Below are 24,810 nucleotides of genomic sequence, written 5' to 3' on the forward strand. Positions count from 1 at the left end.
AGTAAATGCTTACAATTTTTAAAAGATAAAATAAAAACCTTTCACAATCCTGTATTTTTCACAAATGAAAAGGAAAATGTACAGCATCTCTAGCCCTGTCTTCAGATCCCTCAGCTAGCAGCCGACTCCTTTACAGCAGTCTGTCTACCGGTCCTCCTTGGCAAGCCAGCTAATCATGGGAGTAAATGTCAAGATGATGAGCACCGTGGGGGGGGCACAATGAGGGAGAAATCTGTGCTCCATCCTGCAGGCTACGTGCTGCTGATGAGCACCGAGGATACAGCAGAACTGCATCTTTGAACATGCGCTACTGTTACGGGTGTCCAGGGAGCGGGTGGAGGACCACATCCCTCCTACCTTGGGAAACAGGTGCTGAGAAGGATGCTCATTTTGGGAGTCTGTCTAGGGGAGGACAAAGCAGGCAGTGACAGGTATGTCTTCATCCCCATGAAAAGAGCATCACAGGCTTGAGCAGGGGTCATGCTAAGTCTTCAGATCAGAATGGGAAGAAGGGTGACTCCAGCCTCAAAGGCTCCACACCAGCTCAAAGCACTTTATCAGCCTTCTATTAGGACTCCATCCAATCCATCCTTCGGAAGACACTGGGCAGGACCCACGCCCAGCCTCTTCCCGCTGTGACTGTCTCTGGGCCCTTCCCCCACCAGCCACCAGCCGTTCTACCCTGAGTCTCACCAGGGCGCCACTGCTGAGCAGAATCATGAAGATGATGAAGGTCTCAAACCAGTTGTGCTCTACAATGAGGAAGCAGGTTTTCCGAAGGATCCACCAGGACTTGCCTAGCCCTTCCTCAATGTTCACCTGGCAGCACTTGAACCGCTGGACACAACCTGACATCAATGGGAGAGCCAGGTCAGACCGGATGCTGGAGCGGTCTGACTTGTCTCTTTCCAGGCTCCCACTAGGCAGTAGGGAGGGCAGTAGCTGAACGCAGCAGGATTGCTAAGGCTGCGCCGCCGAAAAGGTAACGAACGATAGGGCAAGGCCTCAGGAATCAGGAATCGGCAGGAAGAGGGCGGGCAGGAGGCAGCACACTGTGCAGCAGAGACCTTTCCGGGGGCTGGTGCCAAGAGAAGACAGGCAAGACAAACTAGAGACTAGAAACTCGTGTGTCAGAACGAGGAAGGGAAGTGATGGAAATGGTGGCCATCTCTAGCGCCCCCAGCCCCTGCACGGGAGTAAGTGAACGGCATGCGGGGTCTCGTGCCAGCCCTCCTCTGCCCGCTTTTCACCCTCTGTGAAGCAGGCGTCTGGATCCAAGTATTCCTCAGGCTGCTCCACAGGGACCTCTTCCACTTCAGGCTTGATATCGATGGTGCTTCCCTCAGAGGAGCTGGTGTCATCCAGTTTCTAGACACAAAAGAAAAGGATGGTCAGAAGCTGCACAGGGACACACGCCCGTGGTCCACACCACCTCTGCTGGGGTCATACACAGACAGGCACCAGCCACAGGACCCTGCGTGGGTCTCTGGGTTACAGGGGAAGTGGACAAAGAGCAGGGACAAACTAAAGGGTTTACTCCAGCCTCAGACCCAGGTCCTCCAGAAGCCCCAGGCTTAGCCAGGGAAGCCATGACTCAGTAAAGTGCCTATTGCACAATCTCTCCATTAAGCCCATGGCTGAGCCAGTCTTTGGGGCTGGGCCTTGCTGGGGTGGTTTTCTCGGTTGGGACCTTACATCTTTGCTGCCTTCAGGGTCTGACTCGCTGCTAACGTCCTCGGTGTTGAGGTTCTCAAAATCAGACTCTCCCACCGCAATGGGCACCCGAACAGTCAAGTTTGGGTTGTTGATGAAGGACATGTGGTCCTCGTCAATGATGTACTTCTCCACACTGCTGCCGATGCCACTGGTGGTACCGTTGCCATTCTTCTGGAAGTCGCCATTGCGGTGGATGTCCACACCAGTGTGGTTGGCGATGCAGTTGGCCTTCTTTTCATACAGTTCATCCAGAGGTTTCACCTCGTCTGCCTCCCGCTGCTTAAAGTGCGCCTGCATGAAGGCATGCACTTTCACTTTGGTCCAAGCCACGCCCTTCTTGATTCGGATGACGGAGATCTGCAGGTTGTTCATCTCCCCGTCATCATCTGTGGCTGCCAGGTTGTCTGCACTGAAGGAGCTCAGAAGCAAGGCCAGAAATAGGTTCAGCACCTACACCAGTGGCAGCAGAAAAAGGAGCAATGCTGGAATTAGACGTTATCCATTCTAGTCAGGGCTACAAAGCCAACAGCGCCACAATGACTGCAGAGTTTCTGTTGTGCCTGTTTGGTTCTTATCACAGCTCATTTTGTTTATCTGTTTGTTCTATGGATGAATACATTACCTTGTGCATGCGAGGCAAGCACTCTATGGGAATGCTGTGTCCAGTACTTCCACAAAGCATTTTAAATGTTCACGTCACCAGATGGGGATTTCTTTTGGTTTTAATATAAGGAATTTTTGCACTTTCCTCTGCTCTTTTATCCTTTCATATCTGTATGTATATGCCCAATATATTACCTTTTTTGGCCTTTAAATGAATAAACCTGCCTGATTATGATATAGGTAGCTTCTAGGTCACACTTCTAGTAATACCGGATAAAGTACAGAAATGCAAAGATGCAGCCCAGAGATATGTGAAGAGAGCTGCAGGTGTAGAGATGTGAAGAAGGCAGGTGCTAGAGGGCCAGGACCTAGAGAAGGTGACTGGTGGAGAAGGTCGGGGACTGCAGCAGCTTTCAATAACTTTTATTATGGGAGAGCCAGAGCTGTTTCCAAGGGATGTGCCCACTGCAGGAAAACTTGGAAGAAAACGGGAAGAACTGGAGTGTCTGAGGTTACAGGGACTGTGTGAGCTGCTCTTCCAGCTGCAGTGTGCACAATACACCCAGCGAACATATGCCAGTGTCTGTGGACATTTTTTTTGGTCATTGAAATAGAAGTTGCTCCTGGCATCCATCGAGTAGAGGCTGGGGATTGTGGTAAGTTCAACAGTGCAACAGGCCACTGCCAAGTATGCAGCCTGAGATTTCAACAGCGCCAAGGTGAACAAATGTTGATTTTTCTAGAAAAAGGAAACTTTTTGCAATTGGAAGGACAGACAGACAAAACCCCTGAAGCCTATCAGCTATGTGGCCTTGGAGGAGGGTGTTTCTTTGTTCACTCATGACCAAGGGTTACCAAGTAACAGTGTGTCAGAGTCAGTAGGCACTCCAATAATAAACAGTCATCTCTCCATTTGTATCTTAAAGCCAACCTGGGTCAAGAAAGAGTTCAACAGAGAAGGAAGGCGGTAAAGAAGTGAGTGGCCTAGGGAACAGGACAGCAATAGGTTCACACTGGTACTAACCACCAAGTTGCCAATGACCATGACCATCATGAAGACAATGAGGCACATGGCCTGGCCCGCCACCTCCATGCAGTCCCACATGGTCTCGATCCACTCCCCGCACAGCACTCGGAAGACGATGAGGAAGGAGTGGAAGAAGTCGTGCATGTGCCAGCGCGGCAGCTCGCAGTCCTGGTTGATCTTGCAGACGCACTCCTTGTAGCTCTTCCCAAAGAGCTGCATCCCCACCACAGCAAAGATGAAGACGATGATGGCCAGCACCAGGGTCAGGTTCCCCAGGGCACCTACAGAGTTCCCGATGATCTTGATCAGCATGTTCAGGGTGGGCCAGGACTTGGCCAATTTGAAGACTCGAAGCTAAGGAAAAAAAAGTGAAATGGTAAACCATTGTCTTACAACATCGCTGAAATGAAAACATGTAAAATTAGGAAGGTTGGATTTAATTTATGTATCACCTTTAGGAAATTCTCAGAACTTTCTAATCCCGTTTCAGACTCAAAGATTCAAACGACTTATGGATAAAAGAAAATCGATTAACTTCAGAAATGAAATGAAAACTTTAAAGCCAGGCTCTTTATGTTGTCCCGAGTCAGAGTCCTTTCTGATTTGACTCCTGGGTTCTCCGGGAAAGAAACCAGCAAGGAGTATGCAAACTGTAGGGGACCGTAAGGACAGTGAAAGAACATATCTGTTGCCCTAAAATACAAGCATTAGAAAATTCTAAGGATTTCCTTTGGCTGGCCAACAACTAACCAATGGCTGATACAAGAGTGTGAGATGTTCGGAATAATTGGGGGAAAAAAATCACAACTCTCAAGTAGAGGCAGTGTACCTGTGGCAAACAGTGAAAGGGACAACCACTGTTACTAATTCAGAAAACATAAGTTTTGGTGCCTGTCAGTCATAAGTATCTATACTCTGTGATAATTACAAGGTCCTGGCAAACAGGTTGAGAACTTTGGTGTATGAAACCATGGTGTGTTGGCCAAGGGTATAATAGTAATGTCAGGGTTAAATGTCCTTTGTTACAATACACAGCCATTTTGGTAGATGTCAACAGCAGTATTTTGTGCCAACTAAAGATGAGGGTTTTATCTGAAAGCTTGAGATTCACCCCTGTGCTGCTCTGGATCACTCATAGTTTTCCCTGCCTGGCTTCTAATTTATTCAGACCTTTCTTTTGTAATTGAGATAAGACTGTGTTTTAGAAAGTCAACTATGAGGGCTGGAGAGATGACTCAGGGGTTGAGAGCTCTGATCCCTCTCCCAGCACTCATGTGGCTCATAACCACCTGTGACTCTAGCTCAAAGGGGTCTAGCGCCCTCTTTTGGTCTCCTCAGGCAGTGCAAGTGGTGCACAGGCAAACACGTAAATACATTTTTAAAAATTAAAAATAAATCAACTATGGGCAGGATCCTCAGCCTTTTCAGTGAGGTACATGCATGTAGTCTCCATGCTATGAGCTCTACTCTAGGCCAGCTCTTTGATAAGTTGACTATCTCAGTGAGAAATTGCTTAGGTACTGTCCTGACCCAAGAGAGAAACACGAGGGAGCTGAGCAAGAAACCGCAAGGCCCCTCAGCCTCTACAGGGTGTCACCCACACCTGTCCTCGCTGCACATCTCATTAACTTCTTCAGAATCACTTAGCAATTTAAACACTTCTTTATACAAATACGTTAATAAATGACACTAATCACTAATAACATGGAAAATTAAGTCAATGTTCAAACACCAATTTCAATGTAATTTAATAGAACACTATTTTATGTTCAATCTCTCGAAGGTGTTTCCATACAGAAGAAATGAAGAAAACCATCTTTGAACACATAGGTTCTCTCCATTCAGGGAGAGATACTCAGAGAAACAATGCAATAGCCAACCAAATGATCTCACAAGGCCACTGGACTCCTTCCTCTTCTGAATTAACCACTGTTTCCTAAAGAACCTCTAAAACTTAATTTCTTTAGCTTACTCATTTCAAAACCTAACTTTTATACCATGTTATGTTTAGCAGAGTTTTCAAGACTTTAGTGGCAAGCTGAACCGGGACAGAGTACACTTCAGGGGACGGCCTACGTTAGCTACACAAAGCACTTTCTGATAGTTAGCTGTAAGACGGGAAATGTGCAAAGAAACTAGAGAAATCTGGAATACCAATCGGAAAGAGCGCAGCACTGACAGTCCCTCCACGTCCGCGAGACCCAGCTCCATTAAACTGAGGGAGACAATAAATCCGTCAAAAATGTTCCAGCCTTCTTGGAAATAATAGTAGGGATCCATGGCTATGAGCTTCAGAAACATTTCTGCCGTGAAAATCCCAGTGAACACCTGAAGAAGGAGAGGAAGGCGGTAAGGAGGGAGCATCAGAGAGAACATACCATCTCTTTCAATGCCACATGTCCAAGAATCAAAAGCCAGCCTTGGCCTCTACGCTGCTGGACATCAACACCTGGGTAGCTCATGAGCACCAACACCAATACAAGACAGTCTCCTTTTTGTTTGGATGAAATTTTCAGTGCCAGTGTTTCCATCTCAGTCACCAGAACCACCCACTTCATATTGTGTAGCACAGGGTTAGCAAATAATATAAGCAGTATGAACAGGATACAAGGCCACCTCCCTTTAAAGACTGTCAGGCATTTGGTGGCCCAATTTTATGGGGGAGTAATTATAATCAGCAAATATGTATTTACATTTCAAAATAGCTAGAAAGGACTCTGAAAGTTATTATGAAGAAAGATAAATGTTGGCAGTGACAGATTTGCTAATTGCCCTGAATTGATCATTGTACAATGTGTACATGTACTGAAACGCAAGCTGTGCCCTGCAAATAAACACAACTATGTATCAGTTAAAAGAAAGTAACACATGTTAAAAAAAAACTTCTAGTGTTTAGGTTCACAATATACCCTCTCATTTTTGATTTGCTATTATATCTTACCAAACCTAGTCATATGCCACAGTTTAAGTGATAAGAGCAATCAGATGTTGTCCAAAGTGTATAAAACCAGAAAGAGTTCATAGTCTCCCTGCTTTGCTTATGATCACCATTTTATGTGATCTCTTACTGAGTTTTTTAATGCATATATATGTTACAATACATAATATTTTGAACCTGATTTTCCCAGATGGCATGACTCCATTCTGCTGCTGCATGGTCTCCCGATCCATTTTATTGCTGCTACTGTTCCACTGATGCAACATTTCCCAAGGAATCTTCTCAGTGTTGGACACTTTGGTCTCCTTCTTACCTTTTTAGTATGGCATCCAATCATTTGTAGCATCCCTTTCGCAAGAACTACTCCCTTATCCCCCATTTCTTATGTCCTGCTCTTCTGCCTGATGTAAAACACCTTGTATTTCCTAGGACTATCCCTATCCCACAGGCCTTAGGACAGAAGCTGGTGATAAGGAGGATATCAAGGGCAGGTTGCCCAAATATGATTCTTACTGATTATCCTATTTTTACAGAGAACTTTTTTTGTGTAACAATAGGCTTGACACCATAGTAATCCACGGGGAGGGGCCTGGGGCAAGCTGTTGGGACAAAGCAGGGCAGCAGTGACCTCTGCATAACTGCTCCTCAGCACTGGAAGAGGTGCTCCCCAGCACTGGAAGAGGAGCTCCCCAGCACCAAAAGTCAATAGGAATGAGACAATCATGCAGGCAAACAGCGTGGCTATCAGAACCAGGGGAGGCTTCCTTTCACTATGGAGGACCAGTCCAGTGGGGGCTGTAGAGGTAATGAGAGCTGCCTGGGATAGCTACACTCCCTGGCACTGAGGTCCGAGTGGGATGGGAAGGTACCCACACCAACCAAACGGTGAAGCAGGGCTGGCAGAGTGACAGCTTAAGCGGGGCGAGGAAAGCATCCTGGTGAGGAGGACGCACGAGTAGGGAGAGCTCCCGCAGCAGTGTGTGGTAAGGACGGTGCCTCTCAATCTGAGAGAACAGGAGGTGAGGATGTGGTCTGGTTTGAGCTGAGTCAAGTGAGCATGTGGGCGTGTTACACAGATATGTGGCAGGGCATGAGGACTCAGTGTAAGCAGGATGAAGCAAGCTTCCGTTCTAGAGAAAGCCTGTGGACGAGAAGTGTGTCCAGGCAGGCTTGAATGGTTCTTCAAAAGTCAAGTAGGGCACACAAAATGAAGGTGTATAGGGTGACTTGCGCAGGCTGTCTGAGTTTCGCAAGTGTGAAGGTCTTTGCACAGAGAGCAGTAGTCTGGGTGGGTGGAGGTACCACATGTGTGTGCTGAAGACACCCAGAGGGTGCTGGAACTGAACCCGGGAGGCCACACGGCTTTCTGATCACGTTAGTCTATCATGGGGACTGGTAGCCGGCTTCTTACGGTCAGAGGAGTTTCAAAGGTTGGGGGGGGGGAGAAAGAACACTGTGGTGTTAGACTAGACCGGAAGTGACAGAGCCCTCCCTGGTTGTCACTGTGTACAATGGCTTGGCCTCAGTAAGCACACTCAGGTGCAAGTCTTGGCTTTACAACACTACATTCACTGAACAATCAGGTCAGGATTTCTTGAGAATGTCCTATTCAATCCTGGCACAGAAAAAAAACCCACAAATTTCTCCTGGTACCAGAAACCAAGGAAGAAACTTGAATATATCAAAAGGACACAGAAAACAGGTTGAAGGACTTCCCAACAGCCAAATCAGGGATAGGGTAAACATAAAAGTAAAGGACAGTAACACACTATAATACAGTGGATAAGAATGAGAAGATAGAGAGGGATTCTGATATAGAGGGATGAGTCAGCAGTCAGATGAACAGGAAACTAGATAATTTCAAAGTGTTTCCCTCCTAAGTGTTTATTAACTACAAATGGAAACGAGGAACTATACAGAGAGAAGCCTGACACATCACCTAAGCCAAGTGATGGAACAGAAATGAGGAGACCAACGGAAGCTGTGCCTGGTGGTGGTGAGGAGCACTAGGCAGCCCAACACTGACTGTGCACCAAGGTCACGGCCCTGTGGGTCACATAAGGGTCAGACACAGACTCGGGGAGTCCTAAAAAACCGGCATGTAATCTGCAAAGAGCAAAAGCTTAAAAAAAAAGGAGAAGATGAAGAAGGGGAGGAGGAGGAAGAGAAGGAGAAGGAAAAGGAGGAGGACAAGGAGGAAGAGGAAGAAAGGTGAAGCCCGCTCTGGGCAAAAGTGTATTTTCAGGATGGGAACTAAAAGATGGCATTAAAATAACTGTGTGAGGACTGAAGGTGAAATCCCACATGTGTGGGTGTGTATGCGAGCTTTTGCAAGAGGGAGGGCGTGAGCGCAGAGAACACTGGGCAGCCATCATGCTGCAGGTGAACATGGAGCTGGATGGGGCCACGCCCATGATGCGGCTCCTAAGGAAGGGCAGGGCCCAGGAGACCGGGAGGACTACTAACTCACTCTTTACTTGAGGAACTCAACGATCTCATCTCTGTACTGGGAAAACAGACATCTGAAATCATAACTTCTTGATGTTTTGAAGCTTCACATATTACCTTCTAACTAATATGACTAAATAAATATATGACTTAATACTACGAGACATTTGGTAGAGATCAGCTAGTAGCAGAAACTGGATGATGGCCCAGAGGATGGACTGGTGGGGAAGCTGTTTGGAGTCAAAAGTTTCTTGTAAATAACACCACACGAGAGGTAAGACCCACAGTGCAAGCAGTGTAGGGCGCTCTGTGCACTACAGCTCCCCCGTTTTAGGTGGCTGTTACCTAAGGTACAAGGGAAAGTGGACTTTTTGAGCAGTGCAGGAATCAACATGAGAAACAGAATGGGGGAGGGTGGCAAAAACAACCCAGAGATCCTTGGCTCAGGCTGCTACACCAGCCCGCCGTCCCCTCCCACTCCTGCCGCTGCAGTTGGCTTCCTGGCTCTCAGTGATGGCCCCAAGCGCTGCAGAAAAGACAGCTGAAGGGGTGCAGCCCGGAGTGCTGACCCACAACATAGGACACACTCATCTCCAGTCACCACCATCACTGTTTGTTAACTGAGCTCCAGCTTCCCCATCAGGAAAAGGCAGCCTGCAGGAAAACCACAATCAAGTCATCCCATCGGGAGACCCTGCTCCATCTTACCAGATTTCCTACAGCCAAGACGTGCTCAAACTGTGGCGTCATGGGATGGTGCTCCATCGCCATAAATAGTGTATTCAGAACAATGCAGATGGTGATGGCCAAGTCTACAAAAGGGTCCATGACGATTAAGTTCACAATCTCCTTCAGTTTTATCCAGTAGGGGTGACACTCCCAGATGAGGAAAGTGTTGGCAAACTTATACCAGCATGGTGGGCATTTTCTCTGAGACTCTTCCAGCTCTGGAGAGAGCAAAGAACAAAGAGAGCTTAGCGCACCCAGACACACCCACATCCACACACGCAAAGAGAGAGAGAGAAGTGGTCCTTAACCTATGGGTTGAGACCCCTTGGGTGGTGTCAAATGACCCTTTCACAGGGGTCACCTAAGACCACCAGAAAACATATTTACATTACAATTCATAACAGTAGCAAAATTCCAGTCATCAAATAGAAACGAAAATAATTTTATGGTTGACAACATGAGGAACTGTATTAAAGGGTCACTGTGTTAGGAAGGCTGAGAACCTCTGGTATGGAGAGGAAATAGGACATACAGGATCTTCCTTTAGTTAGGTGGTTGCCACTATTGATGCTGTGACTAGAGAGTGCTTGCCTGCCGATCCTCAGGTTTCCTTCCAGTAGGAGGAAAGGACAAGTCCCTTACCTATCAGCAATGATCCAGTTATACATACATCTCAATGCACCGGGTACAGGACAGATCATGGTGGTCAGGAGTCTGACTTCCCAGTTCAGTTGGCTGCAGTGCTCACCAGCTGGATGATCTAAAGCGAAGTGACTGACCTCTAGGGCTCAGCTGTGACTTTATAAGTCTGAGCAGAAAGTGAGCTGCCAAGCTCATCTGACAAAGCTACATAGGTACAGTTAAGGGCTAGAGATGATGCATGGAAGGCACTAACTGCAGACCTGCAAAGGAAGTCCTTGGTTACGTGCAAGGTGCTCTAGTCTACAGTGATGTTACATTTTTATCAGAGCAGCCATTAAAAGTATAAACACTGAGGCCAGGAATACCTGGGTTCAAATACTAGGCCTGATACTTGCTAATAATTGTGGGACCATTAAAAATCTCTTTAAATTTTAATTAGTTAGTTTTGGCTAGAATTAAACAAGCTGGGGACTGGGAGAGATGGCTCAGTCAGTAAAATGCTCCCTACACGAGCATGTGTAATCCCTGTGCAGGTGTGTAACCCCAGTGCTGGCCGGACAGAGATGGGCAGATCCCTGCAGCTCACTGGCGCCAGTCTACCCTCTTGACCTCTGGTCTCCATGTGCTTATGCACATGTGTATCTGCATGCAACTATACTAACATACACAGGAACACGCACACACAGAATTAAACCCTAGCAGTCAGTGAGCGCTCTGGATAATTTAACTGGCAGGACTGCTGTCTCCATCAGCAGAAAAGGTGTTGCTGGCGGCTGCCACACATGAGCTACTGCTTGCAAAATACAGGCCCGTGCCCTACCTCCAGTGAGGCTGCAGTTCACAGCTAAGAGTCACACAGGGTGCACCCTCTCATATCCCCGTTACTCTTTACCTAGCTTCTTCTCTCTTGCCCTTCCCTTCTCTTCCCGTAGCTTCTCTCTCCATCCCCTCCGTACTTTTTTCCTTCCCTTACTTTGTCTTATGCCCTCTCTCTTAAAGAAGAATCTAGTTTTGGCCCATACATAACGGAGGTAAGGCAGGAATTACACTGGAGTGAGAGGAGGAGCTTGAAGCCAACCCAAGAGATGCCCTCCTTCCCAGGTGACCTCCCCAGACACACTGACACAGGGACGCCCTCCTTCAAGAGGTTGCCCAGGCCCGGGAGACTCAGCACTGAAGAGACACTGATTACATGGTCTCTCAGATTATTTAGGAAACCGAAATTAAAAAGACCGGCTGGGCAGCTAAGGCAGAGAACTGCTCAGTTTGCAGCCACACCAACCCAGGCACAAGGTGTAGGTGACAAAACTCTCCTCAAATTACAGGAATCGGAGCAACTGGGATCACAAAATTCCAAGTTCCTTATCTGGTATTATCTGGTAAAGACATTCTACAAGAAGCCTAACAGCAATAAAATAAAAATAAAATTCTCCCTAGATCTGGGCACTCCTGTAAGCCCGGCACTCAGGAGACTAATGTAGGAAGGTTGCCACAAATTCAAAGCCAGCCTGGACTAAGTAACAAGTACTAGGCAAGCTAGGGCTACATAATAAGCCCCCAATTAAAAAAATGAAAACCTCTGATGATTAAATAAACAAACAAATAAAAAATAAAAAATAAGAATGTACAACGCTTCCCCAAGAACAGGATGGCTACTGTTAACCACTCTGCCCATCCTGTCCTTTCTCCAGCCAGCTGGCTGTGGCCCAGGGTGATGGCTCTATTTAGGCAGGGTGGGTACCAGACTGGCTCCCTGGTTGCTAAGAAAATGGTTGCCTTGGTTTTCAGATTGAAGGTCCCCAGTGAGAGCCATGTGGGAGTTTGCGTGGGAAAAAGAAGTCTGTGACGAGAATTTGCTTTGGCTTCTTTCTCATAGAACCCCCTCCTTTCCCAAGGTAAATTTAGTTTTCTTCCCCAGAAAAGAAAATGAAAAGGTTCTCTTATTTCCATAAATTCTTATAGTACATATTTGGAAATTTGGTTCCGTTCCTTTTTTATCTCCTCCCTTCTCCAAATGTCTGCAGCTCGGCGGCTCTGCTTGCGGAAGATGAAGCCCTGACCGTTCCCATTTGAGAAACGACACAATTGCCATACTTTACACTGAACTAGGCTCCAGAGATCAAGAGGGTTCTCCCTACTCTGGGACACCCAGAAGATTCCCATGGGGTTACCTGCTCCCTGCCCACGATGTACACTCCAGAGCTGGGGTGAGCCTCAGGCAATCAGCTCCACAGAGAGTTCAATGAGTGTGGGAGATGGAGAAGACCCTTTTGGCTCAACGGGGAGGTTTGCTAGTTTCTTTTTAATTAGTTATTTGTTTATTTTGAGTCAGGGTCTCGTTATGTTGCCTCATGGGTTCACTGGATCTTTCTGCTTCACCTTTTCTAGTGAAAGAATGACAGATATACACACTACCTGATGTTTTTTGGGAACTTTCTTGTTACTGGTTGGGCCTCCAAGGTTAAGTGTTTGTTGGGGGAATGAGCTCAGATAAGGGAGTGTGAGGTTTGTGGAGTTTGTCCTACATTGCTTCTGGATATTTTTAGAGGGGCTACCCACATATCTCAGTCCTAGGAATATTGGGAACTGTTTTCACCAAGATGGAGACTTTGATGAACCAACAGGTTTATGGCAGGAGTTTCCCTCAACTCAACTCAACAACCTTCAGCAGGTTTTGGCAAGGCAGAAAGAGTCCCCCCCATCTCTGCACGTTTAGAGGCAAAGGCAGCATCAACTGGATGGATGTCTGGGAGGCAGTAATGTCTGGCCAGGCCTCCCTAGAGAATCACCACTGCCTCACACACCACCAAGGCTCCTACCTGACAAGCTGAGCGAGTATGCAATAGGATGGTGTGAGAAGGGAGAGACATTTTTCTCCTGAAGAAATTCAAGAATTCTCCACTACAGTGTTTAAGCCTTCAGATAGGCAAGATCCTGTTTTATTGGTTCATAAGCAATTATTTAAATCTTTGGATTAAAATGACATCCGAGCCTCCCAATTGTAAGTCTGGGAAGCAGGAATAATCACTCGGTTAACGCTTTTAATGTGGCAGGCAGTAAACACAGCAGGGTCAGTGGTTAAAGCCAGTGGATCTTCGTTAATGTCTTCAGCCTCTTTACGCCACTCAGTTCCAGATCATCAGCTTCAGTCAAAGGAGTCAGGACAAGGTATAGGACAGGAGCGGTGTGTGGGTGTCGGGCGGTAGCACAGGAGGGGTGTGTGGGAGTTGGGTTGGGTGGTAGGACAGAGGGGTGTGTGGGTGTTGGGCGGTAGCACAGGAGGGGTGTGTGGGGTGTTGGGCGGTAGGACAGAGGGGTGTGGGGGGTGTTGGGCGGTAGGACAGAGGGGTGTGTGGGTGTTGGGCGGTAGGACAGAGGGGTGTGGGGGTGTTGGGCGGTAGGACAGAGGGGTGTGGGGGGTGTTGGGCGGTAGGACAGAGGGGTGTGTGGGTGTTGGGCGGTAGGACAGAGGGGTGTGGGGGGTGTTGGGCGGTAGGACAGAGGGGTGTGTGGGTGTTGGGTGGTAGGACAGAGGGGTGTGGGGGGTGTTGGGCGGTAGGACAGAGGGGTGTGGGGGTGTTGGGCGGTAGGACAGAGGGGTGTGTGGGTGTTGGGTGGTAGGACAGAGGGGTGTGGGGGGTGTTGGGCGGTAGGACAGAGGGGTGTGGGGGGTGTTGGGCGGTAGGACAGAGGGGTGTGTGGGTGTCGGGCGGTAGGACCGGCACAGGCTATGGAAACAGTTGAGTCTACCAACAGGAAAGTACTGGAATGGTTTCAACTACAGCAGTCTCTATCACCAGTGATGCTTCTTTCTTTCTTTCTTCTTCTTCTTCTTTTTTAATGTGTGGCTAGTAAAAAGTAGAGAATTCGTGGAGCAGAATGGAGAAAGACAAGGTCAGTTTTTGAAGTGCAAGTGCCCCAATGGCTTATATTCAGCTAAGGCTTCCAGAAGTAACTGCCCAGCGCAGCGAAGCCCAGTCTGACCGTGTTGTTTGAGTCTCCACGCTGGCCAACCGTGTGCCAGGCCACTGTACCGAGCAGTCAGTAACTGCTGCTCTGGACAGAGCATTCCCTTGTTCCAGTGACCCTGCCAGTGATGAATGTATCTGTTGGAGCCTGTAATTCTTCCTCAATTGCTGTATACATTTGGTCTCTAAGTGAATAATAAAATTAGCCAAAATTCCCAAGCTAATGTTTCTTAACTTGGAATACAGTCTGCAGTAATTTGCCTGAAACGTCAACACACAAGCCACAAAGCAGACACTGACCCCAATGGGAGCTGGAGAAACTAGAATGGACAGTGGTTGTTCAGGTGGCTGAAGGAAGGTTGTTTAATTTTTTAAAATTAAGACACACTACTTGACTTGATGTTCTCTTAAGCCTGGTATGGTGCATCTCATCTTTTTCCAGGGGTAATAATACTCTTACAGGAGTTTCTTAGGGGTTCTCTTTCCATGGTACCCCTACCCCAACACACACACACACATACACCATGAACTTAAACAACTCAAAAAGTAATTAATACATCCTGTGGCTAGCAGGACACTCTCAAGTACCACCATCTCAGGGACTGAGGCAACTTGGCTGTGTGTACTCTGAGAATGGCCACCTGAAGCTAAACCAGCACCAGTTGAAGAAAATCAAACAGAACCAATGGGAATCCCATGTGAGGGATCCTAGTTACTGGGCTTGCCTCCAAGAGAAGCCTGGGATATACACCAGGACTGTGGAGAGGGTGGTACTTGCCGGAGGTACCACGGCCTAAAGGAAATTCTCAGCATTTCCATGGCATGCCAAGCACGTGTCAGGGAGAAACGTAGCCAGGAGAAGTCAGCACAGCCACATCACTGCAGGCGGGTTAGGACTCGAGAGAGGCTGCTCTTTCCCTGTGGCACCAAGTCTTGAGAGACACTCTTGGTTTGGGCTTAGTCAGTCACACATTACACATATTTGTGGATATGTGGGCTATCTGGAGAGTGGCAGAATTAAGAACAATCAAATGCACAGTACATGTTCCTTCAGAAAACATCTATAGGGCTGCATGGGCAGGTACACTGTGAGGTAGGGCCAGGAAGGGGACTTCATCACTTGGTATCTGCTGCTCTACCCACGTGCTGTGAAGTCTCACAGCATCTGTCTATGACGGCTTCACTGGGGCTTCTGAGATCCTCCAGTCATCCTCTGCGTTCCTCTATCCTTCTTACCTCTGTATGATGCTGGTGGCAGACCTTAGGACTTTATCGACTCTCTGAATGCAGCTTTGGGAAGACAGGTTGTGACCCTGGTTTCTATATTTGGTAAGATCTTTTTCAAAGGCTCACAGAGTTTTGCAAGACTCACATCAAGGGCAGGGTTTTATTTGCCCTCTCCTTACACTCACAGCTCAGCTGCTCTGATGGGCAATCAGAGCACATACCTTCCACCAGCGTATTTGTGACCACACTCATAATGCTGTTGATCCTGTCCTTCCGCCCGTAGGAGGCGAGCTGCTCCATGGAGACTAAAAGAGACCCAGGGCCTTTCTTCTTGATTTCCACCTCAGTTGTTGCCTATGAAAATAAATAAATAAAATAAAGCAAAAGGGTGAGTACAGTTGGGTAGACACAAGGCTTGGGCCTTACTGGATTGTCAGTCCAGAGTGTAAGCCTTAAGGTCTGCATAGCTTTCTTAATGTCTTGAGAAATGTTGTGTTAGTTCTTTGAGAACTCCATACAGTGCATTTTGATTACGTGTACCCCCCATCCCCAGCTTCTCCCAGGTCCACTCACCCCTTCTCTTCCCATCCATCTTAGTGTCCTCCTCCCTCTGCAGCAGCTGCAATTGCCACGACTCCTCAGCCAAGGGGACCTCATGCCCTCCCCCATGCTGGCATTTGGTCTGGCTTGAGCTGCCACAAGTCTTAGCCATCCATGAGCCCTGCAAGCTACAATAACAACTGGCCTGGAAAGACATCTTGAGAGTAACCAACCACTTTCTGACTGGATTTAGACACCCAGAGCTACATAGTGAGATACTGTGTCAAAAACAAAACAAAACAAAACAAAACAAAACAACAGCAACAAAAACAAGAAACCCAAAACCAAACCCATTTAATTAAATTACAATGTTTAGATTTCCCAACCAAATAACATACAAATGGCAAATCCCTCTTGAGGCTGTTATAAAATATATTTGTTTAATGTTTAACAGTGGTGTATTGGGCTGCTGCAGAGTTTATCACCATCAGCACCATCATCATTTTTAATGTATATGTGGCTGCTTTGCCTGTGTGCACGTCTGTGTACCATGTGTGTGACTGGTGCCTGTGGAGGCCAGATCTCCTGGGATTGGAGCTACAGACAGTTGTGAGAAGCCATGTGGGTCTGGGACTCTTAAAAAATGGCCACCTTTCCAAGCCCCACGGATGGGTTTCTTACTGCCCCTGGGTGAAGCTCTTTGTGACTGCTCTACATCAGACCAGTCTAATGGGTGGTTTAAAAACCACCTCTTTGGTAAACATGCTGTCTCCTGCATTATGCCACCTATGTGGACTTTCCTGCTCCTTCCATGTGGCTTGGGCAGTCAGCATTTCCAGCACAGGAAAAGACATGTTTGTATGAAATGAGAAGCATGCCAGATCAGTTCCAAAATGATCTTGGTTGTTTTGGAAATAAAATACTTCTGAGGAGTTCTTCAAAAACCCTCTGTCCTTACACATGCTTAGATTTGAAAGACTGCACAGAGGGCAAATCCTACTAGATGACAAAATTATCTCATCAAAATGTTTACTCACACTGTCCTACTGACCAACACATTTGGTTCACTCGGGTCTTACTTGTTTATGTAGCAGAACTACAGAAGAAATGGAGAGGAGAAAGAACTGATTTCCTTGGAGATTTCTAATTGTAGTGCTATAAAGACATCTGTATTTGTAAGAATGACTTAAGCATCATCTCAGATAAATACACATTTTTCTGAGAAGCCACTTTTTGCTACAGTTTCCATTCTGATAGAACATTTAATAAACCAGATTAATCTACTACACTATAAAGTGATGATCATGTAAAAATGAACAAAGGCTCTAATCTATTAGACGCTTACTTCTGCCATTGGATTGATGCTAGATTTTGTTTTTTTGAGACAGGGTTTCTCTGTATTGTTTTGGAGGCTGTCCTGGAACTCTCTCTGTAGACCAGGCTGGCATCGAACTCACAGAGATCCGCCTGCCTCGGTCTCCCAAGTGCTGGGATTAAAGGCGTGCGCCACCAACCCCCTGCTTGATGCTAGATTTTTACCGAGTTGACCGTTTAGTCCATCTACAGTGTATATGACTGATGATTTTCAGAATGGTCACCTCCGAAGGACCAGATTATGACTAAGGAATGGGAAACTACATATAATATAGTTTTGGCATCTTACTATTTTCTACATCTGTATAAAACAAATTAAAATGTCTTCAGAATATATTAACAATGACCTTAAAAACCAAGGTTAATGGAGACAGAGTCTAAAAGAGCAAGCAAGCTCACTAGGTCATCATTTAAGGGTCCTTACTAGGAAGCCCTCATTCTTGCCTACGCAGTGCTGGGAACTGGACTCAGGCCATGTGTTCTTTACTCTCAATCCTAGTTATTTAAAAAAATCCACATAAACCACAAAAAACTTCAAACTTATTAACAACAAACAACTATTATTCCTATCTTCTTATGGCAAATGTAAGGAAGGAGACCAGAGAGAGGGTACAGAAACTGGGCTTAACCAAGGAAAGCAAGCTAAATCAGTGTTGTCAGACCAACAGAACAAAGAAGATGCATAAGATCACCCCACAGATACAGGAAAACGGCATCCACAATCAAACACCTCTGTGACATTGCAGTTCAGCAAACCTAAAGGGAACAGGCAGCTTCAGCCTAACCACAGAGAGACAAAAGTACACCTCCGCGTCAGACTTTAAACCCTCTCTCTTCACTGCAGGAAAGAAGGAAGGCCATCTTCTTCCATCACTTCTAGTGGCTGAACCTGAAGTCCAGACTAGTACAATAAAGAAAATAAATAGGTAAATATGGCAGCTATTTACAGAAAATATTATTGTATATGTAGAAACTTCATGAAATTTTCTTCAAATCTTCCAAATTCAACAGAATCAAGATGCTACAATGCATAGGATGGGAAATTCTACTAAATTTCTATATCCTGGCAATATTTCAAAAATAAAGCTCTAAAAATTATATCTTTATGGTAACATAAAAAATACCAAGGAATAAAAATCTCATGATAAATTATGTAGCGAGATACTTCAGGAGACTTAAATAAATAAAGGAGTCCACTGATACCAAAATTAAGATGCCCCCCCTCAAATTGACCCATCAGTTCAGTGTAATGCCCAGCAAAATCCAAGGCTTTTAGAAAGAACTGATGTTTCTGAAATTAATAAGGACATGTAAAGGCTGGAGAAAGAAAAAGGAATCTTAAAAAACAAAGACCTAGAATGTTAAAATAACTTTATGAAGGACATTCGCTCCACACCTTTAAATGCATGCAGACTCTGTTTAAAAGATTGGCGTGAGATGGGAATGAAGAAGGCTAGCGTGCAGTGGTGTAAGCAGAGAGAATTCGGCGAGAGGAGTAGACTAGACATAGACTCACAGTACATAAAACAATGCACCGAACTAAGGCACTAACGCAACAGGGAAGGGAATCCCTCACAAGTGGTCCCAGAAGACTGGATATCCATCCAGGTCAATCCTGGCTTCACTTCATATTCAAAAATTAATTTGAGAAGATCAGAGCTGTGAGTATGAAATCAAGAGCCATTAGGCTGTCTGTCAGCATACATTTGCATAACACTGATAGCAGAGACAAAGTTCCTGAACAAGATGTAGAAAGCAGTATCACAAAATAAAAATTGATGTTGGATTTTGTCCTAAGGGATCTATATCTAGAGCAACTAAGAAACTATCAACAACTCAATAAAAATGAGTTAACAGTGGTCAAGAGATCTTAAACAATGCACTAAAGAGGATATCTACATCCCCACAGCCCAACTGCCTCTGTCACTCTGTACGTCTCAGTCACAGCAGGCTCAAGATGGGCTTCTGAGCCACAGGCGGCTCCTGGACACGGGCTCTGGCACCGGGCGTGATTCTGAACATGGGCTCTGGTATTGGGCAGGCTCCTGGACATGGGCTCTGGCATTGGGCAGGCTCCTGGACATGGGCTCTGGCATTGGGCAGGCTCCTGGACATGGGTTCTGATACCGGGCAGGCTCCTGGACATGGGCTCTGGCACTGGGTGTGATTCTGAACATGGGCTCTGGCACTGGGCAGGCTTCTGGACACCAGCTCTGGCACTGGCAGGTTTCTGAACATGGGCTCTGGCACTGGCAGGCTTCTGGACACGGGCTCTTGCAGAAAGAGCTGCTGCTCACTTGCACGCGTATGCTGAGTATGCTGAGAGGCTCCTGACTGCTGCGGGGAGAGCTGTGCTTCCCTTGTGTACATGTCATGTGTACACACCTGGATCTGCTTCTCATACAGCATTGTCTTACTGGCTACAGTCAATTTTTAATAAACTATGTGACTAATAATAGAGGTTACTGATTTAAAAAGGGAAAAGCAGTTGAGAGGCAGAGGCAGGCAGATCTCTGAGTTCCAGGCCAGCTTGGTCTACATGGACAACACAGTAAGACTCACAACCAAACAAAACAACCCCTGCCTGGCACTAAAAGAGAGGGCTGGCGTAGCTCAGTGGCAGTGCCTGTTTATATTATGAGATCAATCAGCAGTACCACAAAGTAAATGAATGAAGCAAATAAATCAAAGACAAACAAAACTGTCTCTAATACACTTGCTGGGATAAAAGACAGTGTAACTGTTTGAAAGAACTACTTTATAATTTTTCATGACATTAAACATAATTTACCATATGCTCCAGAATTTCATCACAAAGGTATTTACTAAAAAAGAAAACTTCCGGTCCTATGTGATGATATACATCCTTAACCTCATACTTTAGGCCATGCTGGCCTTGGAATCAAGTAGGAGGTCCTCACTCTCCTTCTGGTCCCCAGGCTCATCCCCAGTTTTGCAGGAGATCACCTACTGTGGCACTCCCTCCTCTCTGCCCCCATCCCAAGGACTAAGCTGATCCTCCCTTGCAGCCTTCCTTCCTCATCCATCCCTTTATCTCTCTTCAACACGGGAGATACTTTCTCCCTGGAAACAAGGTAGGTGATCTCCTGTCCCCCAGTGACTATCACCCAGGCTCATGCCCAGCATGTAACAACCACTATCATGGGCCCACCCTCCCTCTCTTCCCTCACTCCCCGTGGATCCAGATTCTTCTGGCAGACCCAGCTTTCCTTCCTCCTGTGGACCCTCTCAGCCCCAACCTCCCCATCCTTCTAGCCCATCCCCACCCCTGAATATCAGCTCCTAAAACCCAGAAACAAGTTCTATCCAGGACTCCCAGTGGCTACATCCAGCAAGGACTCAGCAGCGCTCCCTACCAGGCAATCCACACACCAGTTTACTAACCAGGGGGCATCAGAAACCAACAAAGACCAGATCAAATCAACACTTAGAATTATAATAATCTCAGATGTGGATACCTAGGCACCAGCGTAAAAACAGAATCAGTAACAACCAGGACACCTACTACAGCAGGCCCTAAGAAATTCAATATAGATAAAGCACAAGAGGAGGACTTCAAAATAGTTATTATGAATGTGCTCAAGGGCCTTAAAGAGGATAGGAATAAATCCATTGGTGAAACTATGAACACACACAGACACACACACCTAACAGTACACACACACACACACACACACACACAAACATACACAGACACACACACAGTGGAATGCAATTCCATTTCCACACACGGAAGTGGAAATGGAATCACCAAAGGAAAGCCAAATTGTGGTAAAACTGAAAATGAAAAATTTAGGAACTCAAACAAGAACTTCTGAGGCAAGCCTCACCAACAGAATAAAAGATTCAGAAGAGAGACTCTCAGGCATTGAAGTCATGATAGAAAACAATGGAAGCCTCAGTTAAATAAAAAAAAACATATATCCAGGCATAAAATATCCAGAAGATCTGGGACACTTGAAAAGACCAAGTCTACAAATAATAGGAATAGAGGAAGAAGAAGAAACCTAGGTCAAAGGCACAGAAAATGCTTTCAACAAAATCACAGAAGAAAACTTCCCTAACCTAAAGAAGAGGTGTGTATCAAAGTACTAAACACATACAGAATACCAAATAGATGGAGCAGAAAAAAGTTCCCATGACATATAACAATCAAAACCCTAAGCATACAGAACAAAAAAAGAATATTAAAAACTCCAAAGGAAAAAGACCAAATAGCATACAAAGGCAGACCTATTAGATAACACCTGACTTTTCAGTAGAGATTCTAAAAGCCTGGGCAGATGCTCTACATAGTCTAAGAAACCACAGATGCCAGTCCAGACTACTCTATCCAGCAAAACTTTCAACCACAATACATGGAAAAAGGAAGATATTCTGAAACAAAAACAAATTTAAGCAGTATATAGTCTATAGAAGACAACAGAAAGAAAACTTCAACCCAAAGATTGACCACCCTCAAGAAAACACAAGGAAAAAATAAACTCTGACCAGCAAATCAAAAGAGTGGGGATAAAACCCCAAACCACAACTTTTTTTTTGGTTTTTCGAGACAGGGTCTCTCTGTATTGTCTTGGAAGCTGTCCTGGAACTCGCTTTGTAGACCAGGCTGGCCTCGAACTCACAGAGATCCACCTGCCTCTGTCTCCCGAGTGCTGGGATTAAAGGTGTGCGCCACCACCGCCCGGCTCCAAACCACAACTATTATTGTCCATACTAACCTTGGCCCTGCCCCTTGGGAACCTGGCAGAATGCCCACCCCTGCATGCATGGCAGTAAATACATCCCACTAATAACTTTCAACATCAATTCCCCAAAATAAAGACACAGAATGGATGCAAAAACAGGCTTTATCCTTCTGCTGCATATAGGAAACACACCTTAACATCAAGGACAGACATCACCTCAGGGTACAAGGATGGAAAAAGATATTCCAAGCAAATGGATACAAGAATCAAGCCAGTGTGGCCATTTTAATACTGACAGAATAGACTTTATACCAAAACTAATCCAAAGAGATAGGGAAGGATGCTATACTCATCAAAGGAACAATCTACCAATAGGATATTGAAATTCCAAACATTTAGGCACCAAACACAAGGGTGCCCAAGTACAAAAAACAAACAACAACAAAAACACTACTACACCTTAAATCACATATTGACGCCCCCACTAATAGTAGGTGACATCAATACTCTAATCTTGCCAATAAACAGGTAGTCCAGACAAAAACTAAACAGAAATGCTGAAGCTAAATGATGTCATAAATCAAATGGACCTAGTAAATGTTTACATAACAGTTTACTCAAACACAGAAGAATATACCTTCTTCTCAGCGCCTCATGGACCTTCCTTCAAAGTTGATCACACACTTGGACATAAAGCAAGCTGTCTCAACAGATACAAGAAAAATGAAATACCCGGCCCCCACATCCTATCAGACCATCACAAATTAAAGCTAGATATAAACAACAACAGAAACAACTGAAAGTCTATAAACTAATTGGAAACTGAACATCTCTCTACTAGATGAAAAGTGGGTCAAGGCAAAATTAAAAAAGAATTTAAAACTTTTTAGAATTGAATGGAAATGAATACACAATATACCCAAACTTATATGACACAATTAAGGCAGTCTAATAGGCAACTTCACAGCACTATGTCTACTTAAAAAAAAACAACCCTAAAATATATACATGTATTACAGTGATCTAAATGGAATTGCCAAATAATGGAGGAGACAGAGGTCCAACTGGCTATCTCACTTCACCAAATGAAGCTTCCAGTACTGGGAATGGGTTTCATCTAATCTAATTGTTAGCAAAAGGGACTCCATGGGGGAGCCCCACACAACCCAGGCTACTGCCAAAGCTATTAGTTGCTCTCCACCATCTGAAGGTAAGGTCCTATAGCTGAAGATAACACTTACATAACTCACTGAACATGGAGAAGTTGAGCTGGTGTTTATCTAGAGTCTTACTCCTGTGGGCTGGTGTTCATGGTACTGAAAGGTACTCTGCATGCCACCAGAGGGGAAAGGTAAGCACCAACCCAGTTACAAGCCCTCCAATCTACAGCGGTGACCTATATGCGAGGTACTCTATTGCAATACTGGTACCAAGCTTAGGAGGCTGACCAATCATTATCTGCCTAGATTTTAGGCTCATTTCACAAGATGAAACCCATCCTGACAATGCTTTGGTGGCCAAGAACCTGAGACTAAATAGATAGGCCAGGGACTTAGGGGAAAACCAAATACTACTGTTCTGCTAAAGGAAGGTAAAAACGAAATGAATATTAACATCTGCTACACTCATAGATCAGTGTCTTGCTCAGCCATCATCAGAGAAGCTGCCTCCTACAATAGATGGGCATAAATACAGAGACCCACTGCTGGACAATATGCAGGGAGTAGGAGACCTCAGAATACTAAGTCCTGAACGGGATGTCTCCATCAATTCCCTCCCCTCAGGGTCCAGAGAACCCTGTGGAACAGGAGCTGGAAAGACTGTAAGAGCCAGATGGGACGGAGAACACCAGGAAACAAGGCTTTTAGACACAGCAGGACTGATGCATATTTGAACTCACATATGAACTCACAGAGACGGTGACAGCATGCACAGGGCCTGTACACATCAGCCTGATGGGGTCTCAGAGGGAAAGTGGACACAAACCTAGCCCAGAAGCTATCTCCAATTGGCAACCACTCACAAATGAATTAGTTTTCTCCAATGGAGTCTCATTATGTATACAAGCCACTCCTTAGGGCAGACCCATGCTCAGAAGCAAATGGCCAACATAACCAAACCAAACATAACCTAGCCCAACTCAAAAAAACCTAACCAAACACAACCAAACCTAACCAAGCACAACCAAACCTAACCAAACCAAACCTAATCTAACCAAACACAAACCAAGTCAACCGGCAAGCCTGACCACACCTTAAGCCAAGGTTGAAGACACTTCCTGGACATCTCACTCCTTTGCTTTGGGGAAAATGTCACCATTATTACTTGATCTACAAATACAACAGAATTCAGTTTAGCTCTGGGAATCTGACCTTTTGAGCTGCCCCAGCTGCACCACATGACCTGTCCTGACTCTCTGCTGATGTCAATTCTTGCTGTTTTCCTACTATTTAGGAATCAAGTCCAAAATTTACCCTAGATACAGAATCAGTTAAAATCAAATGAAAATGTAATATAATGGTGACATATTTGTTTATTTTGGCCACCTCTCTGGGTTGGAGAATTCGAGTAACTGTACATCATTAGTTCTCATTGTAATTTTAAACAATCAGGTCTCCAGAAGGGCAATAGCCAAGTCAGTGAACAAAAACGATGCTAAAACCAACTGGAAGAAAAGGATTGGGCTTTCAGAAGGTAACACTTCTTTTAAAAATTGATACATATGTCTAGCAGTATAGCTCATTGGGAGAGCTTTGGCTTCATATGCGGAAGGCCTGGTTGAATCCACAGACACAGAAAGGAAGGGGCCATTTGTAGCTTATACAAAGTCAAGCATCCAAGGGACAAGGCATTTTCCTTTTAAATAAAAGGGAGAGAGACCAAGCAACC

At 45.6% G+C, this 24,810-nt stretch overlaps 1 protein-coding gene across 2 annotated transcripts in view; it reads right to left on the bottom strand.

Moving 5' to 3' along the window:
• Scn8a (sodium voltage-gated channel alpha subunit 8) overlaps positions 1-24,810 on the bottom strand; it is a 163,516-nt gene that overhangs the window by 32,404 nt on the left and 106,302 nt on the right. For both annotated transcript variants that reach the window (XM_040753785.1, XM_040753786.1), the window contains exons 13-19: positions 15,520-15,652; positions 9,441-9,679; positions 5,501-5,674; positions 3,344-3,700; positions 1,696-2,166; positions 1,251-1,368; positions 694-848 (exon numbers count right to left, since the gene is read on the bottom strand). In XM_040753785.1, the coding sequence (XP_040609719.1) occupies positions 694-848; positions 1,251-1,368; positions 1,696-2,166; positions 3,344-3,700; positions 5,501-5,674; positions 9,441-9,679; positions 15,520-15,652 (1,647 nt within the window). The remainder of the gene's footprint in view (positions 1-693; positions 849-1,250; positions 1,369-1,695; positions 2,167-3,343; positions 3,701-5,500; positions 5,675-9,440; positions 9,680-15,519; positions 15,653-24,810) is intronic.

This window comes from Mesocricetus auratus, unplaced genomic scaffold (assembly GCF_017639785.1).
Source record: "Mesocricetus auratus isolate SY011 unplaced genomic scaffold, BCM_Maur_2.0 Super-Scaffold_100010, whole genome shotgun sequence".
NCBI lineage: Eukaryota > Metazoa > Chordata > Mammalia > Rodentia > Cricetidae > Mesocricetus > Mesocricetus auratus.